The 16370-nt window shown below is 30.4% G+C and overlaps 1 protein-coding gene and 1 long non-coding RNA gene across 2 annotated transcripts in view; one reads left to right on the plus strand and one right to left on the minus strand.

Annotated features, from left to right (window-relative positions):
- The window catches only part of LOC127554589 (sodium channel protein type 9 subunit alpha), a 193673-nt gene that overhangs the window by 170561 nt on the left and 6742 nt on the right, over positions 1-16370 (plus strand). Inside the window, exons 22-26 of the mRNA XM_051986236.1 lie at positions 438-719; positions 2135-2192; positions 2946-3079; positions 12113-12217; positions 15894-16164. Coding sequence (XP_051842196.1) covers positions 438-719; positions 2135-2192; positions 2946-3079; positions 12113-12217; positions 15894-16164 — 850 coding nt within the window. The remainder of the gene's footprint in view (positions 1-437; positions 720-2134; positions 2193-2945; positions 3080-12112; positions 12218-15893; positions 16165-16370) is intronic.
- Positions 1-16370, minus strand: part of LOC127554591 (uncharacterized) — a 157774-nt gene that overhangs the window by 67097 nt on the left and 74307 nt on the right. The window lies entirely within an intron of this gene.

A 16370-nucleotide genomic window follows, 5' to 3' on the forward strand; every position in this document is an offset into this window, starting at 1 on the left:
GTTAAGAACTTTAAATACCATTCATCATTTTTTGTTTTCACCTGTTGTCCATGAGTACCATTTATCTTCATTTTCATTGTATATTTCAGGGAATGACCAAATGCTTATTCTACTTCATTTAGCACAGTACTGACTAAGCATATTGTTAAGCACATAATATGTCTTCTTGGTTGGTTGATATCATCATTTAATAGCTGTATGTCCTGATTCTGTAATACAAAATTTGGGATACTGATTCATTTGTATTGTCTTCATTTGATTTATAAGATGCTGTCATTGTTTGATATCTTATTACTGAGGGATTGTTTCATTCTGTACGATTATATACCCATACGTAGTATAGCTCCTACAACATATTAGTGCCCAATAAATATTTATCGAATGATAAATTGATGACTAAAATTTATCTATTTATTTATTTATTTTTGATGTGGTAGGTGGTGGTGAATGCCCTTTTAGGAGCAATTCCATCCATTATGAATGTACTTCTGGTCTGCCTCATATTCTGGCTAATTTTTAGCATTATGGGAGTAAATTTGTTTGCTGGCAAGTTCTTTGAGTGCATTAACACCACAGATGCCACAAGGTTTCCTGTAAGCATGGTTGAGAAGTATGAGCAGTGTGAACAACTCATGAATAGTAGCCATGATGTCCGGTGGAAAAATGTGAAAGTGAACTTTGATAATGTTGGCATTGGTTATCTTTCTCTGCTTCAAGTTGTAAGTGACACTTTTAAAAATAATATATATTTGTATTGTGTAATATATCAATATTTCAATAGGTCATTTTATTTAAGTTTGTTTAATTATAAATTAGTGAGCTTGATTATAAATTAAAATTAAAATGAAATTAGAGAAATGTTTTAATATAGCTTTTGTGATTATTGAAAATACTCTCCCTTTTATGGCACAAGCATGAATTCTACAGGCTTTTTGCATAGCTTAGATATTAATATATTTGTCCTGTGTTGTTTGTTTCAAAGTAAAATTGATATAGGTGTAGTGTTATTTTATTATTCCATTCTAGGTCTGATAAATTATTGAATATACATTTTTATGTCCATAGTAGGGAAAAAATAATTGACTCTCCACTGAACTATGAACAGATTGTTTTCTAAATGCAGGTTTTGACAAGGGGATAATAGTCTTTAATAGTTTTTCATAGAATTAGTTCATATCTTTCACACTACTATCTAAACCACTGATAAAAATTAATGTTATCTTTTCCAGGAATTTATCTGATGTTTTGTAAATAGCTCAGACCCATTTTTTACTTTAGTCAAAAGAAATGAAATTATAATTGTTATATTTTAAATATTAGGTAGGAAAATTCTGGGATTTTATTTATTTGGGCTTTTTCTTTTTTTGATAGGAAGCCTATGCAAGTTTCTTTAGATTGTATAGATAGTTTTTCTCTCCCCCACTTCTCTATTCCATTCCCATATTCTTAACCAAAACTCCTCTGATCCCTGTTTAGAAGACAGTATTGAACATAATTTTGACCCCTCATTCAACTAATTCCAATTCATTCAACAACCATTCAAACATTTATGGAAGTTGGTGGGGGTTGGATGTGGAAAGGTGAGGAATGTTAGAATGGAGGAAAAGGAGGAAAGGGTGAAAATAAAAACAGGAATTCATAATTCATTTCATTCTCATCACACTGATGTCCATGACACCCACCCCAGTTACACAAACATAAACACACACACATACACACACACACACACACACACACACACACACACACAAACACACACGCCCCTTGTAGGACTAATGGAATATAGTGACTGTGGAAATGAGTTGCTCAGAGGTCCAATGTATTCTGCAGGAGTGGGGAAAAAGTTCTTCCTCTCTTTCCCTAATAAAATATATTGCCACTGTTAACAAATAATTATGGAATTAAAGTAATAGATTTTAAGTAGGAATATTATAAAAATTTAACTATTTAATTTAACAATGAATTTTGGAGAAAGCAATAAAATGAACATTTATTATTAAAACTATTTTGAAATGTTGCTAGACTGATCAATATTTTATTAAGAAAGAATTTTAAATATCTTACATTAAAATTTTTATTTATTCTAAGTTATAAGCTTCAAACCCAAATTTAATGAATGGCATGTTTTTGACAGGCCACATTTAAAGGATGGATGGATATTATGTATGCGGCTGTCGATTCAGTTAATGTAAGTACTGGACAATTTATTAATTAAAACTACAATATCTTAATTGCTTTCCAAGATATTTGCTAAGGACCCTTTGTTAGGCTTTGGCATTATTACAAGGACTCTGTTCCATTAAATGACTCAGCATAATAAAGAAACAAACATGCTTTCCATAGACTAAATTATCTTACACAGATATATGATATTGTATTTTCAAAAAAAAAAAAAATGGAGATTCTGGTGTGATTTAATAAGAACTCATTTGAATTCCTTTTGCCATAATGTATTTTTTCATGTAGTTAAAAATCCAACTTGTACCATGTGAAAGTCTACAAACTTTTTTTTTTTACATTAAACAGGAGAGTATTTATGCATGGAAAATTGGAGAATTCATATCCTCAAACTTCCAATGTTTTTTTTTTTTGTAATTAAATAAAAGGACACTGAGGATGTTAAAAATTATTACCTAGGCAGATTTTGTTTAATAACAATTCAAATTAAAATCATGTTTCAGATCATTTATTTATTTATCATTTAGATCTGATAGCATATATAGTTCTAGCTTCATGCCATTTGTCTGTTCAGAGTTTATAGGACTATTGAAAGCCAAGAATTTGGAATTTTAAAATTAAACCAAGGCAGAATGCTAATCTCTGTGTGTCAAAGCAGAATTATAACCTCCAAAAGAGTATTGTTTGAATTATTTTGCCAATTATCATTGTATAAAATGAAGTTACTATTCATACTTAGTGTCTCTATTTCCTAATTTTATAGATAGGTCATCAGCCTCAATATGAAGCAAACCTCTACATGTATCTTTATTTTGTCATCTTTATCATCTTTGGGTCATTCTTCACTTTGAATCTCTTCATTGGTGTCATCATAGATAATTTCAATCAACAGAAAAAGAAGATAAGTATTCCAAGCATTTTTTCATTGTCCTAAATGAGTGAGTATGTATAGATGGGGTATCCCAAAAGGCTTAGTGAAGTTTTAAAAGCTTAAAACTTAATTAAAACTTTCAGGACACTTTATATATACATTATGTATGTAATATATGTGTGTGTATATTCATATGTGCATATAAGTAAGCTTAAAATCTTCAATATATTTAGTGTATCATCATTTGAAACATTCTCATTAAAAGGCTCATTACTTATTTAAATTATTTGTGAGAATGAGTAAAAGTAAATGTTATTTCATTCATTTATATTACCTTCTTATATACACGGAAATAATATATTTTAAAAGAGTACTTAACTTAATTATAATTCTAATTGCAAAAAAGTGAAAAATAAGAATGTTGAATTTGTGAGTATTTAAGTGAGAAGGGAAATACATGAGGAAAGTATCCATGTCTAAAACTAGGGAATTAAAAACTGAACAGTGATCTTCACATCAGAGAAGATAACAGGAAAATATTAGATTCTTCTATTTTGATTTTCAAAGCTAATTGTGCCTTTAAATTGGATTTGACTTAAGTTTTGTTAGCCCTTAGTAAAAGTATCTATGGTTTACATTTCCCAAGTACATTTTAACTTTTGAGCTTCTATGTTAATATGTGAATACCAACTTTACCCAACATTTGCATGGGTTGGCTATTGCTTGTAATTCATCTTTTTATTTAAAGTAATTTATCATCCCTGATAGTTAAATTACAAGTGAAGGGTCAAATTATTATTATAATAGGAATTATATACTTATTTTCGTCAAAAATGTATGATGGCAAAGAAATTATATTTCCCAAATTTTCTAATTATTCTATTTTGCTGATAACATTAACCAACATCACCAGTATTTAAAAGACATTCATACTTAGTTACATATTTATAGCATAGTTAATGTGTATCAAATTTGAAATGATTCAGAATGAAATATTTGCTTACTCTTTGTAGCAATGTTATTATGTTATCCCCTTTTTCACACCCATTGTTCATTAAATCCTGGATACATCTTATAATATTGGAATTGTTACCACAGGAAAGACTAATTGATGAGAGAACCCACTATGTGATTAGAGGTCAAGTGGGAAATTAGTCGGTGATTCCTAGATCTTCATTTTTTTATTAATCTCTCTTCTACTTTCCTTCCCTTTTCTATCTTCATAATTTCTTTTTCCTAATTCCTTTTTTTTTTTGACCTGACAAGCTCTGGCCTCTTTTTTTTAATATCTTTCCAATGAGAATTATTTTCTTATTTAATCATTTCTGCTTTTGAAGCATTTCCCATCATAATAACTTCATCTGCCTCCTCTTTTTTCTTACTGTTGTCTGCATAAATAATGACCTCTTTCCAGGAAAATTAGTTATAATAATTCCTTGCATTAAAATGTGGAATTGAGTCATTGACTGCAAAGGGGAGGGAAGGACATGCTTTATTTGTAAGCAATACTCTCTACCATGGATACAAAATAAAAACAAAACTAAAGACAGTTACTGTCTATATAAAATGTTCACTTTAATGGGAAGAATGTGCATGGAATATTTGATTGGAGAGGAAGTTTTATGCAGGGCAGTTATTTTTTTTAAATAATTTTTTATTAATAGAACGCATGCCAGGGTAATTTTTTACAGCATTATCCCTTGCATTCATTTCTGTTCCGATTTTTCCCCTCCCTCCCTTCACCCCTTCCCCCCAGATGGCAAGAGTCCTTTACATGTTGAATGGGTTGCAGTATATCCTGGATACAATATATTTGTGCAGAACCGGACAGTTTTCTTGTTGCACAGGGAGAATTGAATTCAGAAGGTATAAATAACCCGGGAGGAAAAACATAAATGCAAGCAGTTTATATTCATTTCCAGTGTTCTTTCTCTGGATGTAGCTGCTTCTGTCCATCTTTGATCAATTAAGGCTCTCTTTATCAAAGAGGTCCACTTCCATCAGAATACATCCTCAAACAGTATCATTGTTGAGGTATATAATGATCTCCTGGTTCTGCTCATTTCACTCAGCATCAGTTCATGTAAGTCTCGCCAATCCTCTCTGTATTCATCCTGCTGGTCATTCCTTACAGAACAATAATATTCCATAACATTCATATACCACAATTTACTCAACCATTCTCCAATTGATGGACATCCTTTCATTTTCCAGCTTCTAGCCACTACAAACAGGGCTGCCACAAACATTTTGGCACATACAGGTCCCTTTCCTTTCTTTAGTATCTCTTTGGGGTATAAGCCCAGTAGAAACATTGCTGGATCAAAGGGTATGCACAGCTTGATAACTTTTTGAGCATAGTTCCAAATTGCTCTCCAGAATGGCTGGATGTGTTCACAATTCCACCAACAATGTATCAGTGTCCCTGTTTTCCCACATCCCCTCCAACATTCCCCATTATCTTTCCCTGTCATTCTAGCCAATCTGACAGGTGTGTAGTGGTATCTCAGAGTTGTCTTAATTTGCATTTCTCTGATTAATAATGATTTGGAGCATATTTGCATATGTCTATAAATAGTTTCAATTTCTTCGTCTGAGAATTGTCTGTTCATATCCTTTGACCATTTATCAATTGGAGAATGGTTTGATTTCTTATAGATTAGGGTCAGTTCTCTGTATATTTTGGAAATGAGGCCTTTATCAGAACCTTTGATTGTAAAAATGTTTTCCCAGTTTACTGTTTCCCTTCTAATCTTGTTTGCATTTGTTTTGTTTGTACAAAAACTTTTCAATTTGATATAATCAAAATTTTCTATGTTGTGGTCAATAGTGATCCCTAGTTCTTCTTTGGTCATAAATTCCTCCCTCTTCCACAGGTCTGACAGGTAAACTATCCTATGCTCTTCCAATTTATTTATAATCTCATTCTTTATGCCTAGGTCATGAACTCAGGGTAGTTAATTATGGAAATAACTTTACTCTTAGACTGAGTTTATACTATTAAATGCCAGTTTGTATTTTATTTTTTGAACAGTGAGGATTCTTGAAGATTTTTGAATGGGAGAATGTTAAGTACTAGATAGCATTTTAGGAAAAAAATAAACATGAAAATTATATATATAGTCTAGGTATAAAGTGATATGGAAGTTAATTACAGTGGTACCAGTGGAAAGGGACAGAATCTGTGTGCTAAGTTACTGAAAGGTAAAAGATACTATATTTTATTTTTATAAAAAATGTTAATGTGAATATCAAGAATCATTATGATATATTGGAACTGTTATATCAAGTGTTGGACTTGAAATCCTACCTTTAATGCAATGTGACAATGAGCAAGTCTCTTATAATCTCCAAATTTTACTTTAGGATTGTTGTAGCCCTTTTGACACAGTAGATACTTAGTAAATGTGAGTGTTTACTAGAGAATTTTAGAGCATGATTTAATAGTAAAATAGTAGGAAGGCAGAGCCAATGTGACAGAGAAAAGGCAGGGATTCTCCTGAACTCTCTCAAATTCCTCTCAAAACAATTTTAAATAACACCTCAAAACAAATTCTGGAGTAGCAGAACTCACAAAAGGTCAGAGTGATACACTTTTTCAGCCCAAGATAATTTAGTAGGTTAGCAGCAAAAATCTATCATGCTGGGTAAGAGCAGAGCGAACATCGGTGGGGAGGCACCTCAGCAAAACAGAAACAGGCCCTGAAGGTGACTGAAGAAGCAGCCACTCCTTCAGGAACTTTTAACCCACATATGCTAAGAGGTCAAACAACTAGTCAGAAGAAGATTGCAAAGGTCCCTTTTCTGGCACTGGGGAAAGAACTTTGTTTCATTTTTCTTACTCAGATCTGTGTCACAGTCCAATTTCAAGGTGAGCATTACCACACCAGAGCTTGTGGCTTAAGAGAATTGGTCACAGTTCAGGGCAGAAAAGATTTCTTATGATCACCCAACAGACCACTGCAAAGATCAGGAAAGTAGTAAACATACCTTTCCTTAGATCACACCTTCTTGCAAAATTGAAGTCTACGGACACTCCCTTGCCTCCCAAAATTAAATCTGAAAACAGCTGCACAAAAACAACTGAATTTGGGATAGTGCCTTCTCTACCATAGGAGCAGAGTCCAACTTTTATATCAAGTTAAAATTCAAGAAAGAGTCTGGAAAAATGAGAAAACTACAACAAAAAGAGCCTTAAAGTTATTATGATAGCAAGGAAGATCAAAATACAAACTCAAAAGAAAATAACAGAGTTAAAACTGCTACATCCAAAACCTTAAAGAAAAAAAATTAATTGGACTCAGGCCATAGAAGACCTCAAAAAAGGGTTTTTTTAATCAAATAAGAGAATTAAAGAAAAATTAGAAAAATAAATGAGATTGTTACAAAAATAATCATTAAAAAGTTGTCAACATAAAAAATAAATGTAGGAGCAGCTGTATGGTGCAGTGACTAGAGTAGCAGTCCTGAATTAGAAGGACCTGAGTTCAAATTTGACCTCAGACACTTAACACCTCCTAGTTGTATGAGCCTAGGCAAGTCACTTAACCACAATTACCTTAGCAAATAAATGAATGAATGAGTGGATGAGTGAATAAATGAATATGCACGTATAATCTAAAAAAATTAAAATTGAAAAGAAAATTTAAGGAGTTAACAGCTTGTTAAAGGAAGCACAAAAGATATCTTGAAAAACAGTAGACAAAGTGTAAAAAAGTTGTACAAGGACCCAATGAAGATAACATCTTAAAAAGCAGAATTTGGTAAAAGAAAGAAGATATATAAAAAACTACTCCTTAAAAATTTGCTTTGAGCAAGTGGAAACTAATGATTTCATGAGGCATCAAGATGCAGTAAAACAAAAATCAAGATTTTAAAAATGTAACATATCTCATTGGAAAAGCAACTGACTTGAAAAATAGATCCAGGAGAGATCATTTAAGAATTGATGGACTCCATAAAAGTCATGATCAAAAAAGAGCCTGTACACCATATTTCAAGAAAGCATAAAGGAAAGCTGACCTATTATTCCAAAACCAAAGAGTAAAATAGAAATTAAAAGAATCCATTGATAAGCTTCTAAAAGAGATTCTCCACATGAAAACTCCCAGGAATACTACAGCCAAATTCCAGAATTCTCAGGTCAAGGAGGAAATATTACAAACAACTAGAAAGAAACAATTCAATTATTGTGGTTATTTGTGTTAGAATAACACAACATTTAGCACCTTCTATATTATAAAATCAGAGGACTTGAAATACTATATTTTTGAGCTGGGGTAGGGAACCTCCAGCCTGTAGACTGTAAAAAGCCTGAAAAATGATTTGCTAAGGTCATCACAGGTGTTGATAAGTTGAAAGCTAGGTACAACAATCTCCCACGACTTGACTTCTATATAAAATTGATTATTTTGTATGGCCCACAAATGATGTTTAAAAATATCCAAATGGCTCTTGACAGAAAAAGGTTCTTCACTCCTATCTACAGGGAAAGAAGCTAGGATTACAATATCACTTACCCAGAAGAATTGAGTGTAATCCTTTTTGGGGAAAAAAGTATGAAATAGAGGAGTTTTAATCATTTCTGATGAAAAAGTCTGAACTGAACAAAAAATTTGACTTTCAAATATAAATTTCAAAAGACTTATAATAATGTTAAAAATGAGAGAAATTATACAAAAATATGTAAGCAGCTCTTTTGTGATAGCAATGAAATGGAAATTGAGGGAATACCCATTAATTGGGGAATGCCTGAAAAAGCATGGTATATAATTGTGATGGAATACTATTGCAATATAAGAAATATCAAGCAGGATTTTCTGAAAGAAAATAAAAACTAGAAAGATTTACATGAACAAATGCAAAGGGAAATGAGTAGATAATGACTAATGGCAATTCTGAAAAATTAATGATAAAAAATGCTATCCATCGCCAAAACAAAAACTGATAGAATCTCAATACAGATTAAGTATACTTGTTTGTTTTATTTTTCCTGAGTTTTTTTTTTTTGAGGGGGGAGTAAAGGGAGGTTGTTTTCTTTCACAAAATAACTAACATGGAAATAGATTTTGAATAACTACACATATATAACCTATATCAAATTGCTTGCCTTCTTAATGATGGGAGAAGAAAGAGGGAAAGAATTTGGAACTCAACATTAAAAAGAAATGTTGAAGATTGTTTTTATATGTAATTGGGGAAAATACAAAAGAAATTTTAAGAATTAATAAGACAAAAAATGAATAAAAACATGTTTTAAACTGCAGCTAAGAAGAAATTCATAATATGTAGGAAGAATCAATAATCTCTAGAGTTATGAACTCAGGATAATGCACACACATAAAATACACATATGCATACATCCCATCTCATCTCTAGGCAAGGCAGTTATCAAATTATCATTTATCCCTTATTCATTAGATAGATAGATAGATAGATAGATAGATATGGATATAAATAGATATAGATATAAGACAGCAACAATCATCACCAATATGCACCCCAGCATCCAAGTTTCCAAAGATTATCCCACGTGTTTGAGAGCTAAGTGGCATTGTGGAGCATTCTGGACTTGTCAGGAAGACCTGAGAATGCTTTTGGTTGCTGAGTTATCTCCACAGATCCATTGTGATCTCATTAATACATCTATGTCTTCCCATTTTACTCCTAGCATCTTGTTGATTCTTAGTCATTTGTCAAGCATAATTGTTTCTGAATTCATAGATCATAGAATCATGTTTAATTTTTATAATTTTAACATATACATGAGTGGAAGTTTACAGCAAGAATGTCTTTATACATTTCTGCCAAGTAAATTGTGATATTCTTAGCTCTATTCTTGCTCTTCTGTCATACTACCACTAGGACTGGGAACTGTTTTACATTTTTTACATTTTTTTTTTTTTTTTGGTTACCTCACTCAGACAGTTTATTGCCTGGTGGCCAAATTTCTGTTCAAGAATCTCTTCAAAATTAACCAGGTAGACTTATCCTTGGATTCATACTCAGATTTTTTCCAGTTTGGTAAAATATACTAGAACTTATACTATAGAAACATATTTTTCAAAATCCCTGAAGAACTTTCATAGTAATGTATCCCTCTTACCAATTTCTCATCCTTACATTGTTCTAACATGCCAGAGGATATAAATTAAATTCTTACTCACAGCTGTGAGTACTGTGTGCTGAGTTTTCAGACTTTTCCACTGGTAGCTCAAGAAAGCCACAAAAAGTCCACAAATTAACACCAGAATTTCTGTATTTTCAAAGTGGTAAATTTGCACAATAAGATTACTAGTTTGGCAATTAGGCATAATATAATAGTGATGCCATTAAACTTTACCTTGAAATTTATGGCAAAGAATTAAAAGAAAACTTGGCATGATCCCATGCATCAAAGATATTAGAAGAACAGGTTTCAAAGAGGAAGGATATATAGGATTTTTTTTAAAAATAGAATCAAGATCATAGGAGTTATTGTCCAAAAAAAATATTTATGCATAGGGAATTCACCACTTAACAATTATTTGTTGATTATTTTTATTATGTGCCCACTATGTACCAAATAATGTAATGTGACATAGCTACTATAGCCATAGAGGGAAAATTAATTCCCTCATTTATTTAGATCAAGGTCTGCCCAGCTCTTGTTTTACTATACCTGGTAAGCCAAGAAAGTTTTTTATATTTTTAAATAAAATTTTATTCTTAACCTTATGCCATAAGTGGAAGCCAGATTCAGCCCATTATTTGCTAACCAGTATTATTTTATTTTTGTTAAAAGATTGCAGGGTGAGATTTAATTTATTTGTTAAAATAGTTCAACTTATTATAGAAATTATAGAAATTTAAGATCTTTGGGTTTCATCTTCTTAATCTTTAAAATGACAGGCAGAGATTAGTTGACCTCTCAGGATCCTTCTATTATTAAAGTTGTTTTCATTCCTTCTTATAAACTTAACTTGAAAATATATCAATCTATAAACATATATATGTCATGTTCAGGCAGAACAATGTTGCCCTGCTTCGTAACATTGGTTTTCCAGTTTGAACACACACATACACACACACACACACACACACACACACACACACACACACACACACATATACATTTAGAGGTATGTGCATATATATGTATACATATATATTTGTACTATATGTATATTTATATACATAATTTTATAGATATTTCCATATTACTTTTAGTTTTTATATTTATTTCCATTACTTTAACTTATATTTTATAATACAATATAATTATATTTATATAATTATAATCATACATCATTATATCTATAAATGATGTGTAGTTACATATAACTGAAAAATGTTATTTATTTTTACTTAGATTACTCAGTTACTTATATTTACTCTCTCCAGAAATATTCTATTAATATGATAAATACGCAATTCAACTCAGAGCATAAAATTATACATAGCAAAATTTCTTTTTTTCCCCTTTTCTTTTTTCTTTTTGCTAATAACAGCCAAACCAAGGCTTTACTTGAGCTATTAGTTTCAACTTCCTCTGTAAACTTTTGAAAGATTAATGAATGTGAGCCAAATTATCCCACTAGATATTTTTACTGTTTTTCTTCCCTTTACTCATAGACAAAATGAAATAATCACAACACTAACAGACAATGCAACAAGGAAAGCATTGTTAAGCCTTGTTCCATATTATTCTACAACTAGACATCTAAGTGTATCATTATTACTTTCATATCATAAATATTTTACACATGTACAAATGACATTCATATCCCCATTGTAAAAAAAAAAAATTATAAAAGACCTAACAAGAGGCAATTTGCTCATAATGGTAAGAAGTATGTGTGTGTGTGTGTGTGTGTGTGTGTGTGTGTGTGTTCAAAATCCAGAAGAATCTAAAATATACAGATTTTAAAATCATTTTTACATGGGGATATAATATAATTAAAGAATCCTGTTTCTTAGAAGCCAACTTTTGTATGGTCCTTGTTCTTGAAATGTTTATTAAGGACTTGATGGAAATTAGGTCAATAAAGCAGGTTTTAAATAATTTTTGTTTTATTTCTTTACCTTGGAGGCCAAGATATCTTTATGACAGAAGAGCAGAAGAAATATTACAATGCAATGAAAAAGCTGGGGTCCAAAAAACCACAAAAACCAATACCCAGGCCAGGGGTAAGCAAACTGTTACCTCAGATTTTTTGAAGGGTTCAGAGCTGGAGTTCTTAATCTAAAATTTATTAACTTGTCTTTTTATTTTTTGATATATTCATAATAGTATATCCATATATTTGGTTTCCTTTGTAATTTTATGCAATTTATGCATTCAAAAACATTGTTCAAAGATGAAATCCATAAACTTCACCAGACTATCAGAAAAATCAATGACACACAAAAAAGCTTAAGAACAACTGCTTTTTATAGAATAATTTTTCTCTTCAATTAATATGTATGTTGTTTATCATGGATTTTTTTAGTTCTGAGAAAAAAGGCCTTAATTCTCTCTCTCCCCTCTTTCCTCAAAAACAAAAAAAAAAAATCTCATCATCAACAATATACTGGGTAGCATTGATATGACCCAGTTTCCCATGGGGTAGTGATATAATAATAGTTTATATTCTAGTTCTTATTGAAGCTAAATTATTGATCATCATTTGGGATAGTGGTCTATAAAGGGGTGTATATATACATATATATATATATCCTATTTGTTTTGGGATCAGAAATCAGTGACCATTTTAAAGCTATTTTTGATTAACAATTATTAATGAAAAAAAAACAAACAAATATTGAAGTGTGTAGCACCATGCATTGTGACATATGTAAATTCTAAAGTTTTCTATAAACATGCAAACTTTTATTTTTAATCTCAACAATGTACTCTTCTATAATAGAATTTACTGTAATTTTATATTTTAATATTTCAGGAAAAAAATATTCAGGTAAACATAAGGATGAAGATAACTAAAGGGTAACCCCTAACTCCCTCTCAGAAGTAAAATCAAATATTAATTTCTTCTTATTTGTGGAAGCAGGACAGCTCTAAAAGAGATTATTGACCCTAAAAAGAATAAATTATCATCTATCTTTATGGCATATTTAACTTTCTGAGCATATTTGAAATTGTTTGATTCTTATCTTCATAATAAGACAGTCAAATTGTTAATACCTTTTCTGAGTTTAGTAGTGATACATCAATTAAAGAATCCTAGCAATAAAAAAATATAAAAGAAAGAGTTAATGAGATGCATTTTATAATTAAATGTGGATGAGAAGTGTATACATGCACACAAAATATACATAAACAGCATATACATACAGTTGTGAATTCTAAACCCAGAAAAGGTAGGAAGAGTGCATTTTTTCATATAACTGTGCATGTAAAATCTATGTCAAATTTTGTCTTCTCAATGATGGGAGTTGGGGAGGAAAGGTGACAGAGGAAGGGAAGGAGAAATTTTGGGAAAATGGTTACAAAAAATGTAAATGTTTTTACATGTAATTGGGTAAAATAAAATAAAAAAATAATTAATTCATTAAAAATAAAAGATTACATAATGAAGAAGGGGGAAATCATAGTATAATAATGTTATTTATAAGAGGCTAAAATGGGAAATTATTAACCCCATCAAGCCATACCCTCCAGAAGCCTGAGATCTTAAAGTCAACATCAATATGTCTGAATACAGTAAACATATGTCTATGTGCTAAATGAATTCAGGTCAGATTGTAGGCATTCTGCCATTCTATTTTTTCCACATAGCTTTCATGAAAATTGATGATAACATCATCAATTGTTAAGTATAGAGAACCAATTCCATTTCTCTGATCATATTGATACAGGGTTTAGTGAATTAAAGTACAGATAATTTAAAAAGAGAAATGATTAGTTTAACATATGGCTATGATGCTTCTGGTAAAAAAAAAACTGTGAAAAGAAATTGAACTTTGTAAAAATGAGTCAATTAGCAGGATACTCTTTATATTTTGAAACATTAGTCAAAAATCAGTTTCCTTTTTTAAAAATGTCATTTTAAAAACACCATAATTTCTTCAGTCCTATCTTCTTTTTAATATATAATATATCCCCAAAATCTTAGTACTATTTTAAGCTTTTTTAAAGCTCAAAATATAATTTCTACAAACTTACAAAAATTGAAAGGTAAATTGTTTTCATTTCCAACATGAATATGTCCTATTAAAACATAGCATGAGCACCACCCTGTGCCATATGTCCCTCCAGCAATTTTTCAAAACTTTATAAAACTATGATCAGCTGTTACTGCTCAGAGATTGAAAGCATCACATTTGTAATTCCATCCCTAAGAGCAACCAAAAAGTGAAATTTTGATGCATACATGACAGTTCTGGCAGAATTCTATAAAAAGAGATCTATTGGAGATAGATTAGGTAACCAAAGTGATTAAAGCAATATAATCTGTTCCATTGATAACCTGATTGAGAAAGTATCATTTTGAAACTGTCCCACATGGGGCAGTCCAATTTTGTTAAAATGAAAATGAATTTTTTAAACTTACAATATATAATAATAAATGTGAATGAAATTTAAATAAGAATTTCAAGATGTATTTTGTGAGTATATATTTAATACTCCTGAATTAATTGAAACTTAAAACTGCCTTACAACTATCAGAATATCTTGAATTTTTTTTGATGTTTTAGATTTTTTATCTATATCCATATGTAGAGACATAAATAAAGATATTTATTGGTGCTATTCATTTTTGCAAGACCATAATTTCTCCCACTAAACTGCTTCTCTTCTCTATCCCAAGAGTATATCTTTAGCAAATATCTTTATTGATTAAAAAAGTGAAATAATTTGAAGAAAAGAAAAATATTAGGAAAAAATTAGCATAACTAATCAATACAGAAAAAAATACTTTTTGTTCTTTTTCGTTTTCTTAATATTTATCTTTGGTATTTTTATTGATGGTTTTCTGTTTATAGTGTTCTTGATTCTGTTACTTTGATTTTGCATCAATTCATGTATATCTTCCCATGCAGGTCTATATTATTAATATTAATTTTCATAGCATAATAATATCCCAATCACATTCATATTTCACAATTTGTTTAGTCATTCTTCAATTCATAGATATCTACTTTGTTTTCAACCTTTTGCTATCATAAAATGTATTGATGATGTAGATTTTGGTGTTTTTTTAGGTCTTGTAAGGGTAGAAGTCTAGTAACAGATTCTCTAGATAAAAGGATATGGACATTTTAGTCACATTATTTGCTTTCCAGAATTGTTGTATTGATCCACATCTCTATCAGTGATATATGGCTGGGTCTTTCTCTTTCCACAACTTTTCTGTCATTTAATATTTCCATCTTTTGTCATGTTTGCCAATTTGTAAGATGTCACTTGAAACCTCAGGATTGTTTTGATTTGTATTTCACTTATTCTTAACTATATGAATCCTTCTTTAATATTGTTGTTAATGTAAAATTCTTTTGTGAATGGTTTGCTTATATTCTTTGACCAATTATCTATTGAGAAATGACAGTTTCTTTTAAGAGATACTAAATATAGTTAAGTATTTATAGGTCATTAAATGTCAGAAAATGTAATGAAAAAGAGGGACTTTGTATGTGAGAAGAATTAGTATTTAGAGGTTAATGAATATCTAGAATATAAATATATATGCATATATACGCATATATCTATAATTTATCTTTTACCTGTACTCTATAAAAAAACATTTTATTGAATAAAGTTAGTATAATTGTTTATAGACCAAGTCATTGAAATTTGGATCAGCCAAAATGCTTTTGTATGCTTATTTATAAGATTGTTATACAATTTATATTCTTCATTTTACAGAACAAATTCCAAGGCTGTATATTTGATTTGGTGACAAAGCAAGCTTTTGATATTACAATCATGGTACTTATTTGTCTTAACATGGTGACCATGATGGTAGAAAAAGATGAACAAAGTCAAACCATGACTTATGTTTTATATTGGATAAATATGGTTTTTATTATCTTATTCACTGGAGAATGTGTACTGAAGCTGATTTCCCTTCGCCATTATTATTTCACTATTGGATGGAACATTTTTGATTTTGTGGTGGTCATTCTGTCTATTGTAGGTAAGTATCTTTATTTAATATATCTTTACAGGTATTTATTTAAATAGATTAAAAAGGAATAAGAGGTGAGAGGATCCCCATTTGGGAATCTTTCTTTTGAAAAATACTTTCAGCTAATGTGAAGGATGAAGAACCATTTTAATATGTTTCAAGTACTACAATTTTTTTTTATTCCTGTAGCCTTGGGTACCTACTCACAAATGTTT

This window comes from Antechinus flavipes, chromosome 3 (assembly GCF_016432865.1).
Source record: "Antechinus flavipes isolate AdamAnt ecotype Samford, QLD, Australia chromosome 3, AdamAnt_v2, whole genome shotgun sequence".
NCBI classification, from domain to species: domain Eukaryota; kingdom Metazoa; phylum Chordata; class Mammalia; order Dasyuromorphia; family Dasyuridae; genus Antechinus; species Antechinus flavipes.